The 23,768-nt window shown below is 44.4% G+C and overlaps 1 protein-coding gene across 4 annotated transcripts; it reads left to right on the forward strand.

Moving 5' to 3' along the window:
- MRPL39 (mitochondrial ribosomal protein L39) lies at window positions 1–23,768 on the forward strand. Of its 4 annotated transcripts, none has more exons than XM_058661739.1 (10): window positions 1–163; window positions 660–866; window positions 3,137–3,276; window positions 7,576–7,675; window positions 8,963–9,030; window positions 12,069–12,181; window positions 15,069–15,134; window positions 16,888–17,041; window positions 20,757–20,804; window positions 23,664–23,768. In XM_058661739.1, exons 1-10 carry the CDS (start codon window positions 100–102, stop codon window positions 23,709–23,711), a joined length of 1,008 nt encoding a protein of 335 aa, XP_058517722.1. In that variant the 5' UTR covers window positions 1–99; the 3' UTR covers window positions 23,712–23,768. The 4 variants fall into 4 exon arrangements, with proteins under 4 accessions (XP_058517722.1, XP_058517723.1, XP_058517724.1 ...); XM_058661741.1 differs by lacking the exon at window positions 1–163 and adding an exon at window positions 174–192; XM_058661742.1 differs by lacking the exon at window positions 1–163 and adding an exon at window positions 174–192 and having other exon boundaries at window positions 660–784.

The following is a 23,768-nucleotide window of genomic DNA, read 5'->3' on the forward strand; positions in this document are numbered from 1 at the left end:
CGTCGGACGGAACCTCTGGTGCGCGGCCAGCGTTTCTGGGAACGGCGGAAGTTGCCGAAGGACCGGCGCGCGGCGCTTCCCGCCGCAGCTTGGGAGGCCATGGCGGCGGGCGTCCGGGCGCTGCGGTTCTGTCGGGTGTTCCCCGGCGGCGGGGCTGGCTGCAGTGAGTTACGGAGCGAGGCCGTGGGAGCGGTGGGTGGGGGGTCCTTCCCACCTGGGAGGACCGAGTTGGGGACGCCCCTGTTGAACTGAGCTCCTCCCCTCTTGCTAAAGGTCTTGCTTGGGGTTTGAAAGTCCGACTCAGTATTGCTTGCAGCTGACCTGGGAGGGCCGGCGTGGGCCCTGCAGCCCCGGAGCGTCCTCCCGTTCTACTCGGTGGCCTTCCTGGGCTGGCGTGGGCCTGTGACCTCGGCCACACGACCCTGGCAAGTGGGGGGCAGGAGCAGGGCGAGGCAGGGGTGCGGGGTCAGGGCCGTCCAGGGCGTCTTTTAAATGCATCAGCAGGAGCAAGTGGGTGAAGCTGACCTCTGCCACTGGCTGTTTAAGGTTGTGCTGCCTTGGAGGAGGACGGTTCTGTGGTTGTGGAGCAGGGTGCGAGGTCCGGGCTGTCCTGTTCCTTTTCCACAGTCTTCAAGCCTCTTGTTAACTTCCCGCCGCAGGATGCATAGCCACATCACCAGCTGCTCAGCTGTCGCCCCTTGAACTGACAGCAAGGCGGAATGAGCTCTTCAATAAAGAGAAAAGAAGGCAGCTGTCGCTCACTCCCCGGACAGAAAAGATTGAGGTGAAGCATGTTGGGAAAACCGACCCTGGCACTGTCTTTGTGATGAATAAAAACATTTCCACGCCTTACAGCTGTGCCATGCGTAAGTAACACACAGCAGGGCAGGCTGTGCCAGGCTGTGCCGGAGCCAGGAGCTCCAGCGGAGTCTTGCACATGGGTGCAGGAGTCCCAGGCGCATTAACAGGGAGCTGGATTGGAACAACCTAGCTCCTGTGCCCCAGTCGTGGGCCCATGCTTAGTAAGGACTGGAGGAGCAGAAGCCATCGCTGTGCAGGTCCCACGGGAGCGGGGCGGGGGAATCTGAGTGTGACAGGCTGCCCCAGCCCCAGACGACCAGCTTTTCCTAGCCTAACTTCTTTTTTTAAATCTTTGTGCCACTTAGCTTGTGTGTAATGTGTTTTTGTTTGCTTATTACTGTACTTGTGCTGTAGGTGGGTGTGAAATGTGATTGGGGTAAAAAATGCTTGTTTATGTTTTCAGGGAGATGACAGGCCCCTCTGTGCAATTTTGTCGCGGAGAAGAAGGAAAAGGGACACTTCTGTTCTTGTTGTTTTCATGTTTCTTTGTATTTGCGAGGCAGCCATAGAGGAAGCTCCCGCCTCCTGGTTCCCACCAGTGTCCTCGGTGGCTTGAGGCCTTTGGTGGAGCCAGGGGCTGGGCAGCGGGGATCAGGAATTCACGTGTGATCTCCCACATGGATAGCAGAGAGAAAGATCTTCCCATCCCCTGGTTCACTCCCCAAATGGGTGCAATGACCAGAGCTGAAAGATGTGGTTACACAGAGAGGAGGCACGATCTTCTATGCATGATTCACTCCCCAAGTGGGCACTACTTGTAGCCAGAGCTGGGTGCATTAGGAGCCGGGAGCCAGGAGCTTCTCTGGGATCTCCCACCTGGGTGCAGGGGCCCACACACTTAGGTCATCTGCTGCTGCTTTCCCAGGCACATTGGCAGGGAATTGGATTGGAAGTGGAACAACCGGGATTTGACTTGTCTCCCCAATGGGATGCTGGCACATAGGTGGAGGCTTAATACTATACCGTAATGCTGGCCGCTTATCTTTTTCTTTACAGATGAAGGTGATGATGATTTTATATAAAAGAATTTCACATAGAGGGAGAGGCAGGGAGTGAAAGATCTTCCATTTGTTGTTCATTGCCCAGATAGCTACAATCCATAGGGCTGGGCTGGACTGACACCAGGAGCCCAAGTCTTCATCTGGGTCTCCCAAGTTGGTGGCACGGGCCAAAACGCTCGGGCCATCTTCTGCTGTATTTCGCAGGCTGTTAGCAGGGAGCCAGAGGAAAATGTACCAGCCAGGACACAAAAGGGCACCCATGTGGAATGCCAGCGTCCACAAGTGGCCACTCAGCCACCGTTTTACTGGTTGACCCCCTTGATGCTGTTGTAGTTAAGTTTGATGCTTAGGAAATTGTTTTATTAGTAGTTGATAAATTTCAAACTATTTAGTCTTAACAATGTATGTGGTTTCAATAACTTGATTAGTAATTAATACTGTGGGAGCCCATGCAATGGCTCAATTGTGCTGGCATCCCCTGGCATGCTGGTTTGTGTCCCAGCTGCTCCACTTCCCATCCAGCTCTCAACTTACTGCCTGGGAAAGCAGTAGAGGATGGGCCAAGTCCTTGAACCACTGTATACACGTGGGAGACCTGGAAGAGGCTCCTGGCTCCTGGCTTCGCATTAGCTCAGCTCCAGTAATTGCAGCCATTTGGGGAGTCAACCAGCAGGTGGAAGATCTTTCTCTCCTTGTCCCTCCTTGCTGTAAATCTCCTTTTCCAATAAAAACAAATCTTAACAAAAAGATGCTTTAGTGTGTTGGATTTTTAAACTGGTTGTAGATGTAACAGAATACTCTTTTCTCTGAGTAGGTAAAAAAAATCTTGCCTTGGGGCCCGGTGCGATAGCATAGTGGTTAGGGTCCTCGCCTTGCACACACTAGGATCCCATATGGGCGCCAGTTCTATCCCAGCAGCCCTGCTTTCCATCCAGCTCCCTGCTTGTGGCCTGGGAAAGCAGTGGAGGACGGCCCAAAGCTTTGGGACCTTGCACCCACATGGATGACCCGAAAGAGCTCCTGACTCCTGGCTTCAGATTGACTCAGCTCCAGCTGTTGCGGTCGCTTGGGGAGTGAGTCAGCGGGCGGAGGATCTTCCTCTCTGTCTCCTCCTCTCTGTATATCTGATTTTCCAATAAAAATGAATAAATCTTAAAGAAAAAAGAATCTTGCCTTAACACTGCTTTATTTCTTCAGGTAGCACTTACACATGTAGCTTTTCACTTAAAGGAGGTTTGTTACAATTCGGTCATTAATCTGTTTTAAATCCCTAGATTTAAGTGAGTGGTACTGCAAGAAGTCCATCTTGGCTCTTGTGGACGGACAGCCGTGGGACATGTATAAGCCTTTGACCAAGTCTTGTGAAATTGAGTTTCTTACTTTCAAAGACCGCGACCCAGGAGAGGTGAATAAGGTATGTCTGCCTCTGTCGGCTTCTTGCGACACCGTCTTCCCCAGTCTTTGCCTCACTGTTCTGTTCTTTCCCTTCTTATTAAAACTGATTTTCTCTGATTAATAAGTGAAAGCATGCCCGAAGAAAAGTGTTGTATTCCAACTATCAATGTTTTGCTTGTTAGATTAGGCATTTTTCATAGAACAAAAAATAGCAGTGGCGTCCATTTCTCTGTATTTTGCATTCAGAAAATTGTTTCACGTTGGGCCCAGCGTTGTGACTCAGTGGCTAAAGTCCTTACCTTGAACGCGCCGGGATCCCATATGGGCACTGTCTCTCCTCCTTTTTGTATATGTAACTCTACAGTTTTTTTTTTATTATTTATTTATTTTTATTACAAAGTCAGATGTACAGAGAGGAGGAGAGACAGAGAGGAAGATCTTCCGTCTGATGACTTACTCCCCAAGTGAGCCCAACGGCCGGTGCTGTGCTGATCCAAAGCCCGGAGCCAGGAACTTCTTCCAGGTCTCCCACGTGGGTGCAGGGTCCCAAGGCTTTGGGCCGTCCTCGACTGCTTTCCCAGGCCACAAGCAGGGAGCTGGATGGGAAGTGGAGCTACCGGGATTAGAACTGGCGCCTATATGGGATCCCAGTGTGTTCAAGGCGAGGACTTTAGCCGCTAGGCCATGCCGCCGGGCCAAAAAAATAAATCTTTAAAAAAAAAAAAAAATATATATATATATATATATATACACACACACACACAGAAAATTGTTTCACATGCCTTAATTTCTGTCTCTGTTCAACTTACATGTGCTAATAATTTTCTGTATTGCATATGCTTCAGTTCCTGGGGTTACTGTTGGAAATCAGTCTTGGATCATCTCTGAAATGTTTTAATAGCTCTTTAACTCTTTCTGCACCCTTAGCCCTGTCTTCAGGGTTCTTCCCAGTGGCTGTAGGAGTCTGTTAAGAGGCGTGGCTGAGGATCGTGTCAGTAACGCTGGGGAATTTGCCTGCCTGATGATATTTCCCTAACTTTCCAGGCCTGATGTGATGAGTCTTCTGCCTGTCTTTCCAGCTTTTCTCCCCGCTGTGTTTTCCACTCCTTCGTGCTCTGCCCATGTTAATTCTTGCTCACTGCTGGTTTATGCTGTGCTGTTCTTCTTGCTTTGGTATTGTGTTTCTTGTAGCACTGCGCATTCCCACTTCTATAAACATCTTACTTGTATCTTTTTGAAAACACCTTTCCTTGGGAACAGCGTTGTGGCACAGCGGGTTGAGCTGCTGCTTTCAACACAGGCATTCTTCATGAACACTGGCTAGAGTCTGGGCGCTTCACTTCTGCTCGGCTCCCTGCTAGTGAATCTGGAGAAGCATCGGAGGATGGCCAGGTTCCCTGGGCCTTTGCCAGCCACGCGGGCGTCCCCGCTAGACTCCTGGACTCCTGCCTTGGGTCGGCGGAGCCGTGTTGTGTGGCTGTTTAGGACGTGAAGCGGCAGATCTGTTTCTCCCTCTCTGTTTCAAGTTAAAAAATTTAAAAAATGCTTTGAATTTATAAAAATTAAGTATTATTTAATTTCAGAGGCAAGGAGAGAGAATGACAGAGAGACCAGTATTTTCAGTTCACTCCCCAGTTGCTTGGAACCTGGTTGCCCAGTCTGGCTCTCACCCCTTGGGCCGTCCTCGACTGCCTTCCCAGGCCACATGTAGGGAGCTGGATGGGAAGCGGGGCCACTGGGATTAGAACCAGCATCCAAATGGATCCTGATGCATTTAAGGCGAGGACTTTAGCCGCTAGGCTATCGTGCTGGACCCCGGTTTTGTTTTGTTAACCCAGTCTACTAATCTATGACATTTGATTGACGAATTTAATCCATTTACATCAGGGTTAATATGAATGGGTGGTAATTTTGTCCTGTCATTTTAGCAATGGGTTGTTCATTGATTTAGTCTTCTGTTGTTATTTAACTGGGATGTTCTTCACGTTTGCCTTTGGTTTTGGTAGGTGCTATTCCTCTTCTCTGTCAAGAGAACATCTTGAAGTATCCTTTGTAAGGCATATTTGGAAGAGGCAAATTCTTTTATCTTTTCTTTACTGTGGAAGAATTTTATTTCATTTTCAAAGACAAAGGAAAGCTTTGCTGGGTAATTTATCCTGGGCTGACAATCTTTTGCTTTTAGAATCTGGAATATGTCACTCCGTTCTCTTCTTGACTGTAGCGTTTCCTGTGAGAGGTCTCCTGTGAGTCTGATTGGCACTCCTTTATATGTCAGTTGATTTTTTTTCGTGTGCACATTTAAGGATCTTTTCCTTGTGTTTGATGGAAGAGAGCTTGATTATCATGTGTTGTGGTGAAGATCGCTTTTCATCAACCCTGCTGGGAGTTCTGTGCCGCTTCTGGATGTTGTTTCCGAATTTTTTCTCCAGATTAGGGAAATTTTCCCTTATTATTTCAGTGAATACACCTTTAGTCCCAGCTTCTCTTTCTGCTAGGACTCCCATAACTCTTATATTTGGCCTCTTAATAGGGTCTTTCAATTCTTGAATACTTTTTTTAGCTTGACCCAGCTCTGTTTCCGGCTTTTCATTTTTTTCTTCCTCGTGACAGGAAATACTTCCAATTCTGAGATCCTTTCTTCGGCTTTCTTTATTCTATTTTGGAGACTCCTCTGTACTTTTAATTTGCCACACTTTATTCTTAATTTCTGATTTATCAGCTTTCATTTGTCTCATTTCCAGTGTGGCATATTCCTTAGATTCCTTGAACTTCCGTGTTATGTAATTCTCGTTTCTGATAAGAAGCTTTGTAAGAAGTGTTTTGAATTCTGTGTCCCCCATTTTCTCGATGTATTCCTCAGTTAAATCTGAGGTTGGCATAAGGTTTTGTTCCTTTTTAGGGGAGTCTTCAGCAGTATTCATTGTGCCTCTGTCTTGTCTTTTGCTCTTTGTCATTGTACTTCTGATTATCAGATTCTTCTCCATGGGGCAGGTTTTTTTTTTTCTTTAAAGATTTGTTTATTTTTATTGGAAAGGCAGATATGTAGAGAGGAGGAGAGACAGGAAGATCTTCTGTCTGATGACTCACTCCCCAAGTGGCTGCAACGGCTAGAGCTGAGCCAATGTGAAGCCAGAAGCCACGAGCTCTTCCAGATCTCCCACGCAGGTGCAGGGTCCCAAGGCTTTGGGCCGTCCTCCACTGCTTTCCCAGGCCACAGATAGGGAACTGGATGGGAAGTGGAGCTGTCGGGATTAGAACTGGCACCCACATGGGATCCCGGGTGTTCAAGGCAAGGACTTTAACCATTATGCTATCACACTGGGCCCATGGATCAGGTTTCTAAGCTGTGTCACCCATAGGTCTACAGTTCAGTTTTAACTTATTGCAGTTGGCATGTGGCTCTTTGTTTGCAGTCACTTGTGCTACTCCCTCCAGTGAGCTTCAGGTCTGGGATCTTATGTTAGACTTCCACCGTTGTCTCCGCAGCCCCAGCTCCTGGCTCACCACTCTCCACCTCCTGTGACAGCGTTGTTAAGGCTGCACTGTTGTCTGTGCAATCTTTCTCCCTCTTCCAGTTGGAGCAGTTCCCAGGATTAGGGAGACACCAGGAGTCCTATGTAACTAGGTTGTTGTGGTGCTGATCTTGGCAGAACCTGCTGGCCATTGGTTCTGAGGGCCACACACACCTATTTTGCCCTGTACGATGTCGAAGTAGGCATTATTTTCTCTGTGAGACCAGTGCGATGCACTAAGCTCAGTGAGTTCACTCCCAGCTCAGTGCATGTGCGGTACTGTCCCATAGTCTTTGCCTCCCTATGTAAAACATCGAATGATTTGGCTCTAAGGGGTAGACTTGGCTGTGAAGTCTACCCTGTTCTCGCGCTGCCTGTCTGGGACCTGCTGCTCTGTCTCTGCTCCTGGTCAAATTAAATAGGATGGGCAATTCTTTGGGTTCACCTCTTGAGCTCCCAGTGAATGCCCCTTCTTACCTTGTTGCTGATGGAGTTCTGGCTGCCGATGCAGTTCAGATCGCGGCTCACAGAATGTGGTTGGAGTATCAGTCACTGCAACACCACCCCGTTGTGTCCGCTGCTTGCCCGTGTCTGTCAGTCTCCAGGTGCCCCTCTGCTGTTGTTCTGTCCTCTCCTGTTTCCTGGAAGGTGCCCTCTCTGCTTCACACTGGCTAATGTTTCTCCATCTGTTTAAACGTGTCCTTCTCCTATTCTGCCATCTTGATTATCCGACTTATATTTTAATATTGTAGCATTTAATTAATTACTCTCAGTATGCATTATGTGTGTTTGCACTTTTTTCCTAGGCCTATTGGCGGTCGTGTGCCATGATGATGGGCTGTGTGATAGAAAGGGCATTCAAAGATGAGTTCACGGTCACTTTGGTGAGAGCTCCGGAGGTTCCTGGTAATGTGCACACATGAGTGTTCATGCTGGTTTGTGATCCTTGGGTATTTGGTACCTATCTTGGAAATCTGTAGATGTTCATTTCTCATTTTATCTGACAAAAATTATTGTGCTACTGTGTCATTTATTATGGATAACAATCTGCTATGTTTTGTAGAAATATTGCTCTTGGAGATCAATATTTAGCGTAATTGAATTAGTGGAAAGTATCTGTTGCATATGGATTTCATAGAATTATACTGTCTCAGTATATATTTTATACCACCTTAAACTTTAGCTTTACTAAAGTTTTACTTCATACTTTCCCAAGTTAAATGTGTGGAGGAGGAGAAGCTGTGAACATCCGTGAAGTTTAATATAAACAAGCTGTGCTAGGTGGTGCTGTTCACCAGAAAGGAGCAGGAGTCCGCGAAGTGGATGGACGCAGAAGTTTTGTGGTTTTGTCAAAGTTAGGATTTTGAAAGATTTGTAGGAGGATCTCATCTAATTTCTTTTTTAGAAAAAGTTTGTGCACTAAAAATAATTGAGAGAAGCTCAAGAAGTAATGCTAAGAGAAAAGCGAAGATTTTAAAATACTTGTATTTGGGAGCTGTTGCAGAAAAGTTGAGCATTTCTTGTCCTTTTAATCATTATTCTACTTAAATACATTGTTTGGAATTTTTATATGTAGTAATTTTGTGAAATCTATAGTGGTAATATTCCTGAAAAAAACTTGAATGTTTAAAAACAATGCTGATTTCTAATATGTTAACAAGATTTTTTTTGAAAGATGTATTTATTGATTTGGAAGAGTTGCAGAGTGAGAGGGAGAGACAGAATGTCTGTCTACTACCTCACTCCCCCCGTGGCTGTGACGGCCAGGGCTGGGCCATTTTAAACCCAGGAACAAAGAGCTGCTTCTGGGTCGCCCGTGTGGGTGATGGGGGCCCTGGCACTTAGCCCATCGTCTGCTCCTGTTTCCAGGTCACCAGCAGGTTGCTGGGTTGTAAGTGGAGCATCCGGGCCTAGGCCTGGTGCTTGTGTGGGATGCAGGTGTTGTGGGTAATTGCACTGCAGTGCCAGCGCTGATGTCTTAGTGCTTTTGAGTGGGAGGATTTGATAGAACTGGAGCAGGCCACTGGGAGAGTGGCAGCAGTATAACAGTTGCCCATCGGGAAGATGGCGTTAACTTTCAGTTGATGCTGTAAAGATTTAGTTGAAAATGAATAGCTTTCTGTTCTGATTCGACTTTACATTTTATCTTTTATGTTTTATTTTAATATTTAAATTTAATTTTTATTTTTATAGTGATTGCTGGAGCATTCTGCTATGATGTCGTTTTGGATGAGAGGCTTGATGAGTGGGTGCCAACCAAAGTGAGTATAGTTTTTCGAGCATTGATCTTAGGCTAGAATGGCAGCTGCCTAAGTGCTGTTGAGTGGTGCTGCCTGTTGGGAACATTTCAAAGAAGCTGAATGTCTCCGTCTTTCCCACTCTCCTCTCTCGTACCCTGTATGTTTGCATTTTTAGTCCGTTCAACACAGAGGCTTATTCACAACGGCATGGCCAGTTGTCTTAAAGCTTCATGGCCTACTGGCTTTGCTTTCAGTGACATCCATTTTTTAAGGTAGTAATCTTCAAGATATCCAGAATATAACATGTAGAGCCTTGCGTTATCTCGGTTGATACGGTGGTGGGGAACGGAGAGCTATGCTTGCTTGGAGCCTCAGCAGAGCACAGTTTGAAAACCGCTGTCCTAAATCACTGTGAGCTTGTTGCTTGCCGTGAGACTCCTATGCATGCAGGGTCACCTAGAGAACAGGAGCGGATTGAAGAAGCAGGCTTTGGCAAAGCTGACCCGAATAGCAGCCGAGCAAATCTGTGACTGGTCCGCCTTCCCAGTGAGGTGGTTCTTGTTAATCCAGCACCCGGGAACAGCAGAGCCCAGTCGGCTGCCAGTCAGCAGGGGACGCGTGTACGTTCTAAGCTCAAGGCTGGAGATGTGGCGAGACTGGGCCTCTGTGTGATGCCGTTTGTGAGCCTGGAGAGCTGCACAGGGAGGCAGTGTAGCTTACCATCCTGTCACATCCACTATGTTCCTTATTTTTTTCTTTTTTTTTAACATCTTAGTATTAGAGGAAAGGTCTGACTTTAGAATACGTTGCCTCTTCTAACTGGTACTGATTTTTACTTAGTGATGCACCTTAGATTTGTTGAAATCCTATCATTCTTAAGAATAAAAGTTATGGGGCTCGGCAGCGTGGCCTAGTGGCTGAGGTCCTTGCCTTGATCCCATGTGGCCGCTGGTTCTAATCCCAGCAGCTCCACTTCCTCTCTATCTCTCCTCCTCTCAGTGTATCTGACTTTGTAATGAAAATAAAATAAATCTTTAAAAAAAAAAAAGAATAAAAGTTATGGAGTCAGGGAAGATTCTGCTTTTTGTAGTCATTTAATCCTGCCTTTAAGTCACTTTATTTAGTTAGTTAGTTAGAAAGGCAGATGTACAGAGGAAAGGAGAGACAGAGAAGATCTTCTATCTGATGGTTTACTCCCCAAGTGGCCGCAATGGCCGGAGCTGAGCTGATCCAAAGCCAGGAGTCAGGAGCTTCTTCCGGGTCTCCCACGTGGGTGCAGGGTCCAAAAGCATTGGGCCATCCTCGACTGCTGTCCCAGGCCACAGGCAGGGAGCTGGATGGGAAGTGGAGCAGCTGGGACTTGAACTGGTACCCGCACGTGCAAGGGCTTAAGCGACTAGGCTAGTGTGCCAGGCCTAATACTTGGTTTTTAAGAGGGAAAGGAGAAGAGAACAGTAAGGAATAATGGGCAGAGGGGAGAGGAAAGAGTCAGAAGGGACTGAAGCTACTTCTTTTTCAGGTATGCTTGCAAGTTTAAAGATAGGGTCTTTATTGGGGACAATTAAGTGAAAACTAATGAGATCAAGATTCTATTCTAGAAATTTGCTTTCTTTTGTTTTCATATTTAAATGAAATTAAAATGACACTGAAGTTTCTTTAACAAGAAATGCACTGGCTGATTACAGGCTCGGGGATTTGGGTGCCTGGCTTAGAGAAAGTTGGGGAGGGTGAGGTTTAAGGTGAGAGTGACGTTAAGGCTAATGGGATTATGTGATGTAGTAAAGCAGCCCTTAAGAAGAAGGTAAGTGAGCCGGGCATGATAGCCTGGTGGCTAAGTTCTCACGTTGTAGCTGCTGGGATCCCATGTGGGTGCCAGTTTTTGTCCCAGTAGTTCCACTTGCCATCCAGCTCCCTGCTTGTGGCCTGGGAAAGCGGCAGAGGATGAGCCAATGACCTGGGAACCTGGCTCTTGGCTTCAGATTGGCTCAGCTCTGTCCATTCTGGCCACTTGGGAAGTGAACCAGCAGATGAAAGATCTTGCTCTCTGTTTTTCCTTCTCTTTGTAAATTTTCCTTTCCAATAAAAATACAGTAAATCTCTTAAAAATATATATTATGCAAAAAAACTAGTGTTTCTTTGTAGAAATTTTTTGTATAGTATTTATTGATCTTTTCTGTATCAGTGATGATTTATAATATCAAAGTCCACATACAGTTTTTTATTAAGGTATCTTATAATCTTTTTAATATGTTATTAATCGTTTTAATTGTAAAATAAACACTTTTAAGTAGACATACTACTAGACATATACTATATATTTCTTAAAGAGCTACTAATGACATATTTTTAGGGGAATTTTCTGAAGTATGAAAGCATTATTTTTCCCCATGTAGCTAATAAACTTAGTTTATTCATAGTGTTAACATATTTTAATGTGCTATTTACTTATTGGCACTTCTACTTATTGCATGATAATTACTTTAAGGTTTATTTATTTTTATTTGAAAGGCAGATTTACAGAGAGAGAAAAGGAGAGATAGAGTGGTTGTCTGTCCACTGGTTTACTCTTCAAGTGGCCACAATGGCCAGAGCTGAGCCATCCCCAAACCAGTAGCTAGAGGCTTCTTGCATATGGGTGCAGGGGCCCAATGGCTTGAGCCGTCCCCTGCTGCTTTCCCCAGCGATAAGCAGGGGGTTGGATGGGAAGTGGAGCAATTGGGACCAGAACTGGCAAGGGATGCTTGTGCCTCAGGAAGTAGGTTAGACAGTTATGCCGCCATGCTGACATTGCATCGTAATTTTAATAAGCATTTAAAGTGTATTATCTAGAGGAAATATTCAATGAAATTTCTTTGTAGGAGTTTCTTACATCAACACGGGCTAACCATCTGTTACGGAGTTTGTAGAGTTGAAAGAATGTTTATGGTCTTATGTCATCAAATTGCAGATTGTCTCTTGTTTCAAGGAAGATTGACAGTTTTAGGCACACAGCTTTATGTGGTTATGGAGAAATGCTTAACAGTGAAGTGTTACTAAACATTAACATTTTCATTTTTAAGGAGAACCTACGTTCCTTTACGAAAGATGTTCATGCTTTAATTTATAAAGACCTTCCTTTTGAAACTCTAGAAGTTGAAGCAAAAGTTGCATTGGAAATATTTCAACATAACAAGTAAGTATTGGCTTCCTTTAAAGTAAGATTCAACCTCCCAGAATTGTAGGCAGTGATGAAAATTCAACTCAGGAATTAGAAAAGTTGAGTTATTTATATTTTTGATTACCGTGTAATACTCACACATTTTTATGGGGCACAGCACAGTTCTGCATGTGTGTGTAACATGATGACTGGGTGATTAGCATGTGCTTTCCAGTCCCCTTGCCCTCTGCTGTGTTTGAAAGCTGCCAGCTCTTCTTCCGGTTCCGGTTCCATTTTATAGTGCGTTACCCTGAGCTGGAGTCACCTGCTGTGCGTGGCCCACTGAACTCGCTCCTTCTGTCTGTTTTGGTAACCATTACCCAACCCCCTCCATCCACTGCCCCCCAACCCTTAGCAGCGGTGCTAGTCACAGTTCTAACTCAGATTGACTGTCAGTGGTTTCCACATCGGAGAGAGAACATGTCTGTCTGTGTGTGTCTAGTTTGTTTCACTGAACACAGTGATGTTGAGGCCGCTCCGCTTTGCTGAAGATGGAGCTGCATTCTTATTTTTTGGCTGAGTTTTGCTTTTGTTGTACATGTGGCATCTCTTTTTATTTTCCATTCTTTGATCTTACTTTCTGCTGCAGTCTGTAGTTTGTTTCTCCTTGAGGAACGCGTTCCCCACTCTTGCTTTGTTTCCTTTCTTAGGCCAACCCATTTGTTTCTATCAACACAGTGGTGCATTTCCCGCTTCTTTCCACTGTGAAGTGATGATGTATGTTAGGCAACTGTTTTATGTACTTGGCAGCCTTCTTCTGCCAGGCCTTCAGTCTTTACACAAAAAGGCTAAGATTGAGAAAGCAAGCCATTTGGAACGTTTGCACAGCATGGCTGTGTCTTCTGCCTGTGACATCTGTTTGATGGGTTTTCTTTGTTGCGTTTTAAATCTTGTCTGGCTTCTCCATTCCCGTGTTCCCTGAGAGAATTTCCAGTTTACGTTCTACTAGTTGTTAGAACACAAAGTCAATGTTTATGTTCATCTAATAGAAACTCAGGAAAAAGAAAAATCTGCTGCAAAAAACAACCTTGGTGCTGTAGGCTGGGACTCGCCTTAGAAGCATGAGGTTGTTGGTGTGCTCCATAGCGGTGTCACCGAGCAGCGCATTCTGTTCTTTGTATGTTGAGATGTCCCTTTGCCCTACTTAACTCTCAAAGTCCGAGAGGGGGTTCTGGGACCTTGGTAACTTAGTTGAGTGTGTGTTGGACAGGGTAGTTAGGGGCAAGTTGGAGAGGACAAACGAGTTGGGACCTTCACATGGTCTAGTGCTGGGCTTTCCTGCTCTAGTAGGAGTGTGGGCACTTTAGTGATTTTGGCTCAAGAGGAGGGACACAAGTGTCTCGGTCAGGAAGGACAGAAAGTTAAGGGAATTGGCTCCCTCAGTGTCAGACAGGGGACACTGGCAGAAGGCGAAGACATTTAGTGGGCCAGTGCTTCCCCGCCTTGTCACGTCATCAAGTGTGCAAGCACACAGGTATACATGTACACACACATGTGCTTAACACGGACCTTTTTTTTTTTTTAAGATTTATTTATTTTTATTGGGAAGGTAGATGCACAGAAAGGAAAGACAGAAAGACCTTGCATCTACTAATTCACTCCCCAAAGTGGCCGCAGTGGCTGGAGCTGAGCTGATCTGAAGTCAGATGCTTTTTCCAGGTCCCCCACATGGGTGCAGGGTGCCAGGGCTTTGGGCCGTCCTGCACTGCTTTCCCAGGCCACAAGCAAGGGGCTGGATGGGAAGTGGAGCAGCCAGGGTGCGAACTGCTTCCCAGATGGGATCTTTGCAAATGCAAGGCAAGGACTTTAGCCAATAGGCTACTTCGCCAGACCCTTAAAACAGACCTTTACAGACAAAGTATTTCTTTTTTTTACTTCAGAAAAATTTTACTTATTTGGAAGGTGGAATTGGAGAGACTGGGGGGTCGAGACAAAGGGAAGTCTTCTGTTCGCTGGTTTCTCCCTAAATGACTGCAGTGCCAGGGCTAGGTCAGGCTGAAGCTGGGAGCCAGGAGCTTCACTTGGGTGTCCCACATGGCTGCAGGGGCCCACAAAGGGGGGCCAACCTCCTCTGCTTCCCCAGGCACATTAGCAGGGAGTCAGATAAGAACTAGAGCAGCCAGATAAGAAGCAGTTGCATCCCTGAATAGTGGTGCTTTTAGTGGGTCTGACAGATTAGGGTGGAATTGAGAGACCTTTAGGCAGTAGAACTGGCAGGACTTGGTATGACTTGGACATAGACGATAAAGGTGGTAGAAAGAGGAATCAGGGATTTCTTCTGTGTTTTTCATTTAGAAATGTTGGTGAAGCATGGTGTCATACTAAAGTAGGAGATTTATGAAGAAGAACACATTTGGATAGGAGAATAATACTATATTCAGTTTGGGAAATTGGAGGTTTAAGGTGCATGTGGAACATCCTGGTGCTTGTCCCAAAAGGTCTTGGGTATGCAATCTGGGGCTTAAAAAGAAGTAGGTGGGTTGGGGCAGAGATGTGGAACATACAATAATTGAAAAAAGAGCTAACTAGATAGGGGGCTTGGGGTGAAAAAGAGAATCTGGAACAGAATACTTCAAGGGAAGATCAAGATAAGAATGGTGTGAGGGCAGTGGGGCTGAAGTGGAGGTGGGCATTGGTGTCAGGAAATTGAAGACTGGAAAAGTGCCCATTAGGTTGGACCCAGCATATAGGTCCTGGTGGTTTTGGAGAGAAGTGACAGATCAGTGGGGCTGTGACAGATTGAGGGGGAGCTGCAGCTGTAAGCCACGCTCGGGGTAAGTTTCACGAGGGAGAAATTGGGAGGTGCCTTCAGACATCGGTATGTGAATTTAGAGTTGAAGGTTGTTTCTCTGCTGCTTTCCAGGTACAAAATCAGTTTCATCGAAGAGAAGTCATCTCAGAATGCCGAGAGGAAAGTCAAGCTACATAGGTAAGTGAAAGTCTGAAAACTAGCGGTGCCTCTGACCTTGAGTGAAGCTTAGCTTTATTATATTTGAATGAAGTGTGCACGATTGAAATAGATGCATTTACCCTGTTTTGTTCTTGTTACCTTATTGTTTTGCTGATTTGGTTATTGTTTTAGTATGATGCTAAATGAAAGTTTTGGGGATCATTAGTTACATTTGTGGTTTCTCTCCCTCTTGTTTATTTAAGAACCAAACTCATTTGTTTAAACAAATTTATGCATTTATTTGAAAGTCAGTTACAGAGAGAAGGGGAGAGTTCTAGCTGCTGGTTCACTCCCCAGATGGCCGCAGTGGCCAGGTCTGGACATGACCAAAGCCAGGAGCCAGGAACATCCTCTAGGTCTCCCATGTGGATGGTAGGTCCCAAACACTTGGGCCGTGTTCTGCTGCTCTTCCCAGACCATGTACAGGGAGCTGCATCGGAAGTGGAACAGCCAGAACATGAACTTGCACCCACATTGTTTGCCAGGATCACAGGCTTACCCTGCTATATTACAACACTGGCACTCAAACCCAATTTTTATACATGTAGAGAGAGTGTGTGTGTATGCACGCATTTTAAAGATTTACTTATTTTCTTCGAAAGATGAAGAGGGAGAGATAGAGATCTTCTATCCACTCATTTGTTCCCCAGATGGCCACAGTGACTAGTGCAGGGCCCACGTGTGTGGCAGGGGCCCACGCATTTGAACTTTCTTCCACTGCTTTCACAGGTACATTAACAGGGAACTGGATCAAAAATGCAGCATCCATGACTTAAACTGGCACTCAGAAGGGTGCAGGTGGCAGTGTGGGCTTTACCTGCTGTACCATAACCCTACAAATGCAGTTTTTTAAGAGTTCATTTTGGGGCCCGGCACTGTGGCCTAGCGGCTAAAGTCCTTGCCTTGAACACCCCGGGATCCCATATGGGCGCCGGATCTAATTCCTGGCATCCCCACTTCCCATCCAGCTCCCTGCTTGTGGCCTGGGAAAGCAGTGGAGGACAGCCCAAAGCCTTGGGACCCTGCACCTGCGTGGGAGACCTGGAGGAACTCCTGGCTCCGGGCTTTGGATCGGAGCAGCACCGGCAATTGCGGTCACTTGGGGAATGAATCATCATAAGATATTGTTTCAACTTGAGCATGACAGGAGTGGAGGTGCTGGCTAGTTAGTACTCAGGTGCCATGTCAGGGGACTGCAGTGTGAGTCCTGGTATGTGGCTGAGACAGGTGCACTGCATGGTGGACATGCTTCCCCAGGAAGCAGAAGACACTGTAGAGTGGATGCCTTCCCTACCCTCATACTTCTTTGATTTTAGCTTACTTCGTGTTTAATTTTTCTTGTCCTGTCTTGTCTTTTTTTTTTTTTTGAAAGCAATTGGCATGTTTCTGGACACAGGCTTTCCCATATACTGAATTCTATTGTATTGGGTTGTTGTGAAGTTGTAGGTTATCGATTATTGAGTCTATTTGATAGTGTGATATATGTTGTGACTCTTAAAAACCTTTAGATTTGTATCAGTTGTAATTACCAAGAAAGTTCAGTAAAGTTTTGTTCAGCATCCTAGTTGAGATTGCCCTGGCTGGAATTGTCACAGAGTGAATTCAGCCATATAGGCTGTAGACTTATTGGTTGGGGGTGTGGCAGCAAAGGGAATGAAAAGATTTCTTTTTCAAACTCTTGTAAATGTCCTGATGGTGAGGTGTCTTTTGTTTGTTTTAAAAATCGTACCAGGATAGGTGACTTCATTGATGTGAGTGAGGGGCCTCTCATTCCGAGGACAAGTGTGTGTTCTCAGTACGAAGTGTCAGCGGTTCACAGTCTGCAGCCCACCCAGCCGAATCACGTGCGGAGATTCCAGGGTCTCTCTTTACCCGTTCACTTAAGAGTAAGTAAAGTATAAAGTTCTAGGATTTTCAATTTGGTGTGACTATGGATTTTATTTATTATTATTATTATTTTATTTTGAACTATATGGTACAATTCCTGGACTTGATTTTATACCAGTTTTAAGGACATCTTTTCTTTTCCTTATGCTGTGTGATACTAATATTTTGCAAGCTCAAGTTTATGATTAAAAACAAGTTTGCCCAGGGTGCTAAGTAGGTAATTTACGAGAAAAGCATTGGTTGAAAGCATGAAATTACATTGAAATGGTAGTTTTAATTGTGTCAGACTAGCCTAAGTGAAGGTACATTGTGCGAGTGTGGGAGTGCATATTAGAAGGACTCGGCTGGAGTGCCTTTGGCTTAACGTTTGGCAGGCTCACTCTCATTTTAATTCTCTCCTTTTGACCCAAAGCCCAAGTGCTCCTGTCCCGTGCTACTCTTTTTTATTTAAACTTGGTTTTGCAATGACTGCAGTTGAAGAAGTAATACAGGCCCCTGTACATCTTTACTCAGTTTCCCCAGTGGTAGCATCTTGCCAAACTAACACAGAATCACAGTTAGGGTGGTGTTGGCACTGACACGGTGCCCACAGAACAGGGAGCCGCTTTCTCACCGTGCTCCTTCCTGCGCTCCCCTCTGTGGCTCTTTCTCCCTGCCTCTGCCCCTGGAAGCTCCTCACTTTTCCCGATTTGGTCATTTTGAGAATGTTATATGAGTGGGAACAGACGGTGTCTGGTTTTCAGGGATCGACATTTTTCATTCAGCATGATTCTCCAGGGATTCATCCAAGTTGTTTCATGTATCCATATTTCATTCTGTTTTGTTGCTGTTACTTTCCTGAATATGTTCTCTGTTCTGTTGAGCTGATCTTATGGATTTGGTGCTCCACCAATACCACATCTTGATTACTGTAGATATTTATAAATATATATTTATAATATATAAAGATATATATACACACATATATAGCATTTAGCTACAAGTAAGTTGATGTAAAGTAGAACAATTCCCTTCATGTTATAGTTCCTTTTCAGAATTATTTTAGCTTTTCCATTTAATTTAGTTCAGTTAGTTTCATTAATAAACTGCCCACCTGTGTAGCATCTTTAATACATTGACTCTTGCAGAATATGAACCTAGTATATCTTTTCATTTATTGAGACCTTTCATTCCTTTCATAAGTGTTTTGTAGTTCTTGGTACACATGTCCTTTAGGTGTTTGCTTTTTCTCCACATGCCTGCCTTATTTCTTAGCCTTCTCCGTTTAGGTGGCACCATCGGCTACCTAGCAGTTTGAGGTGGTTCTTGATTCTCTGAGTGCTTTGAACTTCTAAGTGTAAACATATTCTGAATCCATCCAACGCCCAGCACCTCATCTACCTACTTTCCTTACCCGAGATTCTCGTTCTTTTCACCCTCCTTCATTTCTGTGGAATTCTCTACTTAAAGATCAGAGTAATATGTATTTTTCACATTAAAAATTGTTATTCATTTTTTATTTTTAAAAGTTGAGATCATAGATACTCGTGAGGCATGTTTGGGATTGTGATGGGTCGGAAGGGAAGGTTAGAGGGAGGGAAATCTTTCTGCCTTGTGTTTTGTGTTCACAAGAAGAGGGATACTGCCTCTCTGCATTGCCAGGCTGCAAATGATGCAGGCAAGCCGAGTAGTTTCTTGATACCTCTCCAGGGCCCAGTGGGGGAAGTACATCCTGGGGGGGATCGTCTGATTGACAGATGGGTGGGTGGGATTTACAAGCAGCAGTATGGCTTTTACCTCATGACGTCAAGCTAGCTGTCTACCCGTCTCATGTCATTCCCCTCTCAGAGAGGGTGCACACTCACCGCATCTTCTGTAGTTACTTCCTGCTGATAGGCCTGCTGATAGGGTTGTAAAGCTTGCCTGTCTGGGTGTGGAACTCTCTTTTTATCTCATCTAATGGCTCCTTCCTATCAGCTGGAGAGCTTCCGTTCAGTGCCAGTGTCCCTCTTGTCTTCATCATGACTCTGAGATGCTATTGGCCTCTTTGCACCACAGTTAGCAGTGAAGGTGGTGTGATCATGCAACATGTGTTCTGAGACCACACAACCATCCAATGCCCCCATGGAATTAGAAGATGGGCGGCTTGTTAGTATTAAAAGGTATCGGTTAACCCCCAGCTCGCCCACAGCCTTGGCTCTCATGCCAGAATAGTATTTTTAAGATGCAGATTAATTTTATAATTGCTGTACTACGAACTTTCTAGTGGCTTGCACAAATTCATCCTTCATCCTGTCCCATGAAGCCCTGCTTTACCTGGCCACTGTCTGTCTCACACCACTATCACTAGCCATACCTTAAGGCCTTTGTACGAGTTGGTTCTGCTTGAGCCATGCAGTTTTCCCTCTAAACAGACCATGCTGCTGTTTTGCTAGAAGGATTGCCTATATATATTTAGTAATTTTATTTTTTTATTATAAATTTTCTGACTTCATTAAGTGTGGAATCACCACTGGCCTACAATATATTTTTGGTATTACCTTCAGTTGAAGTAATGAAACTGATGTAGTGTACATTTCCCTGCAATCAGCGATGCTGAGCATTTTTTCCACCTATTTGTTGGCCATTTGAGAAATAGACCTCATGAGAAAGGTCTGTTTAGGTCTTCCACTTATTTTTTTCCATCAAAGAGACAGGATGTGGACACACAGGCATTTCTCATCTCATTCCTCTCACCATAAAGAAATGATGACAGTTTAAGGAGGTAGATGTACTGATTACTCTAAATTGATCTTTAGGGTAGGCATGAATGAAAACATATCACTGTACCTCATAAATATAAACCAGTGGAAAGTAAAATAATTTTTAGAAGTATGTAATTTTGTACATTTTTCAATAATGCATTTGATAATACTCTATGTTATTGAGGACATTAGTTCTGTACATTTATTATTATTGTCATTAGTTTCTAGTTGTTTTTAACACAATGTGCTGAATTCTCTGGGTCTGCCATTTCACTGTGAAGACATCACGGTTCCTAATCAGTCTCTTGTGTCTGCTTAAGATTTGAAGAGTAACCTCTAGGTTGTTGAAATCGGCCTAAATATTTCAGGAAATAATTTAATCAAAATCTATGAAAAGATGGATGGATTTTTACTCACCATTAGAAGAATGCTTTTGGGGCCTGGTGCCGTGGCTTAGCCTCTAAAGTCCTTGCCTTGAATGCGCTGGGATCCCATATGGGCACCGGTTCGAATCCTGGTGACCCTGCTTCCCATCCTGCTCCCTGCTTGTGGCCTGGGAAAGCAGTGGAGGATGACCCAATGCCTTGGGACCCTGCACCTGTATGAGAGACCCAGAAGAAGCTCCTGGCTCCTGGTTTCGGGCCGCTTGGGAAGTGAATCAGTGGATTGAAGATCTTCTCTGTCTCTCCTCCTCCCTGTACATCTGACTTTGTAATAAAATAAACAAATCTTTAAAAAAATGCTTTCTATGATGGAAATGATTAAGAGGGACAGCGAGCAAGATTGGATGAAGTCATTTTTTCTTAAAAGCTCAAAAAAAAGTCATTTCCCCCACCCCTTCCGCTCTCTTTACTTTTGTAATTACTTAGCCATGTGATACTGTGTTGGTTTTAATTAATTAGTTTTCTGTGTTTTTATTTGCTTTAAAGTTATAGAAAGAGCTTTTTAAATTTTCATTGTTTTAACTCATGGCAAATCTTTTTTTTTTAAGGCACAATTTACAATATGGGATAAGTTATTGGAAAGATCTCGGAAATTGGTAAGTCTTTTTGATGGCTAACAGGTAGTTTTTGAAGAAATTTTCTTTGAAATTAAACAGTGACAAGCAAAGGGGGTGTGGGGAAGCAGAGGGGAAGAGAAGAGTCGTGAAGCAGAGGTTCCGAGCAGGGACGTTGTGATTTCTGCAGTGACTCTGTGCTTCCTCATCCTCTGGGTGCTTGTTTCCTTTGCCAAGATGTTTGTTTGCAGTTTGTGACCCATTCAGAGTTTCCTATATTTGTATAAGCCCAGATTTAGAACAGTATACTATCATGGGAGGAGGGGGGATTCCCAAGAAATGCTTATTGATAGTTTTAAAGAATTGTATATGTATTTGATTTGAAAGGCATAGAGCAAACGAGCTCCCATTCACTGATTCACTCCCCAAGTAGCTGCAGTGGCCAGAGCTGGGCCCCAGGCCGCAGAAGGAGCCAAGAGCTTCTGGGTCTCCTGTGTGGGCCAGGGGCCCAAGCACCTGGGCCATTCTCCACTTTTTTTGCAGACCATAAGCAGGGAGCAGCTGAGACTCAAACTGGAGCCCGTATGGGATGCGGTGCTGCAGGCAGATGCTTAATTTGATTTGCCAGGGCGCCAGCCCCTAAAATTATATATGTATTTAAGAGAAAATATTTAAGAGAAGTATTTGTTGGTACATTTATAGGCAGATTGTTTCTCAGGGATTTAGTAAATGTTCTTTATGTAAAGTTTATATGATTTTTTTTTTTTTTTGCCTTAGGAGAAGAGTATAATTGAATGAGTGGAATAACTTTGTCTTTCTGGTTGGTCATAATGACCATTGTTAGATTAAGAAACAAAGAAATGCTGAAGAAATGGATTGGGCTGCTCCAAAGCAGTAGTAACTGAACACTTGACGGCAAATACACAACACTGGTAGCGATAATAACCCGTTTATAGAGTATTGAGTAAAGTCAATCAACAGCTTTTTCGAAACACTTTCCTGGTGTAGTTGCTTTCTTCTGGCCATTTTCTTTATCCAGAATGAATACAAGGCCTAGTGATTGAACCATAATTATTAAGAGAGTTATTATGTACCAGGTACTATTATGTTCTGAAGGTATAAAACTGAGCCAAATGTACCTGCTGCCTCAAGGAAGTTACTTTAATGGGATAACTATAGTTCTAGGCAGACTGGCCAGGTTTACATATGTGGCTCTGGGATGAGGAAGGAAAGGACCCAAACCAAGCTGGGAAAGTTAGTTAAGAGAGCCATCTAGGAGACAGACGTTGTGGCGTAATAGGTAAAAGCTGTCACCTCTGATAGCAGCGTCCCAGATGATTGTTGGTCTGAAGCCTGGCTGCTCTACTTCCAATTTAGTTCCCTACTAATGGCCTGGGAAAAGCAGCAGATGACCGGGGTGTTTGGACTATTGATGCTTATGTGGGAGACCTGCATGAAGCTCCTGGCTCCTGGCTCCAGGCTCAGGTATGGCCCAATACAGATCATTGTAGCCATCTGGGGAGTGAGCCAGTGAATAGACTAGTTCTCTCTCTCTGTATCTTAACTTTCTCAAATAGGTAAATAAATCTTAAAAAAAAAAAAAAAGAAAAGAGGGGCCAACGTGATGGTTCAGCTGGCTGATCCTTCACCTCCAACTGCTGGCATCCCATATGGGTGCAAGTTTGTGTCCCGGCAGCCCCACTTCCCATCCAGCTCTTAGCTTGTGGCCTAGGAAAGCAGTGGAGGATGGTCCAAAGCCTTGGGACCCTGCACCTGAGTGGGAGACCTGGAGAAAGTTCCTGGCTTTGGATTGGCTCAGCTCTAGCCAGTGTGGCCACTTAGGAAGTAAACCAGTGGGTGAAAGATCTTTGTCTCTCCGCCTTTCCAATAAAAATAGATAAGTCTCACTTTTTTTAAAAAAAGAAAGAAAAGAGAAGATATCCAGGAATTGGCAACTCTTAATCTGATTTTAAAGGATTAATGGAAGTGGGTCAGGTTGATTTTCTGGATGTATGCGAGGACACAGAAGGATAGAGATCATGGTGAACCCAGGATGAATTGAGCATGAAAGTTGCATATAACATGGCTGATGAGTCATTCCAAAGAAGTTGGATGGAAAAAGATGAGGGGCTTAGTTTCTGTGCTGTGATACCTGAATTCCAGATTCCTCACCCTCCCTTATAGGAAATGGAGAGATAATGAGTTTCTGAGTAGAGAAGTGATCAGTTGTTTCTGTTTAAAGCTTATTCTGGGCAGCGTGGATGATAGCTGGAACTCCAGTCCAGAATATTAGATGGAAAAGGATAGGGACTCCTCGTGTTAATCTGTAGTAGGGAGAATCAACCCAGGAGAATTCCTTGGGTTGAATGAGTAGGACTCTGAATGGAATATGCAGGGAAAAAGGGTGTAGATTGTTAGTCTCTGGGTTTCGGCAGCTGCAAAGAACCCTTCAAGATGCTGGCATGGGAGACTGGCGCGCTTGGAGGGAATCGTGGAATTCAGATGTAGTTCTCTCCATTTACTGACTCTTGAGTGACTCAGAGTGTGGACATACAGACTCGACTTTTAGTACGCTTCATTCTAAATAGATTCTATGCTTCACAATAAAATAAGATGATTTAAAGTAACTTGCAGCACTTCTGGTATTTTCCCCTTGATTTTGTTGTATAGGTGCACTTGAGAAGTCTAGATATGAGACAGATTATGGTTTTGAGTGGAATTGTTACAGTTCACCTGATGACTCATCCTTTAAGTCTGTCATCTTTACTTGATTTTTTAATAATTATTACTGTTTATGGGAAAAGATGGAGTGTCATTCTGACAAGGACTGGAAAGATTTAAAATGGTGGGTGAGGGGTGCAACTGAAAATGTTAGAAACGTAAAGCTCTTTGTTTTTGCAGGTAACTGAAGATCAGTCTAAACGGACAGAGGAAAATGTGACTACCTGATAACTTGTTAAAGTTTAAATATGTACAGTATATGAAAATAAAAGCTTTTAATATAAT

This window comes from Ochotona princeps, chromosome 3 (genome assembly GCF_030435755.1).
Source record: "Ochotona princeps isolate mOchPri1 chromosome 3, mOchPri1.hap1, whole genome shotgun sequence".
Lineage (NCBI taxonomy): Eukaryota > Metazoa > Chordata > Mammalia > Lagomorpha > Ochotonidae > Ochotona > Ochotona princeps.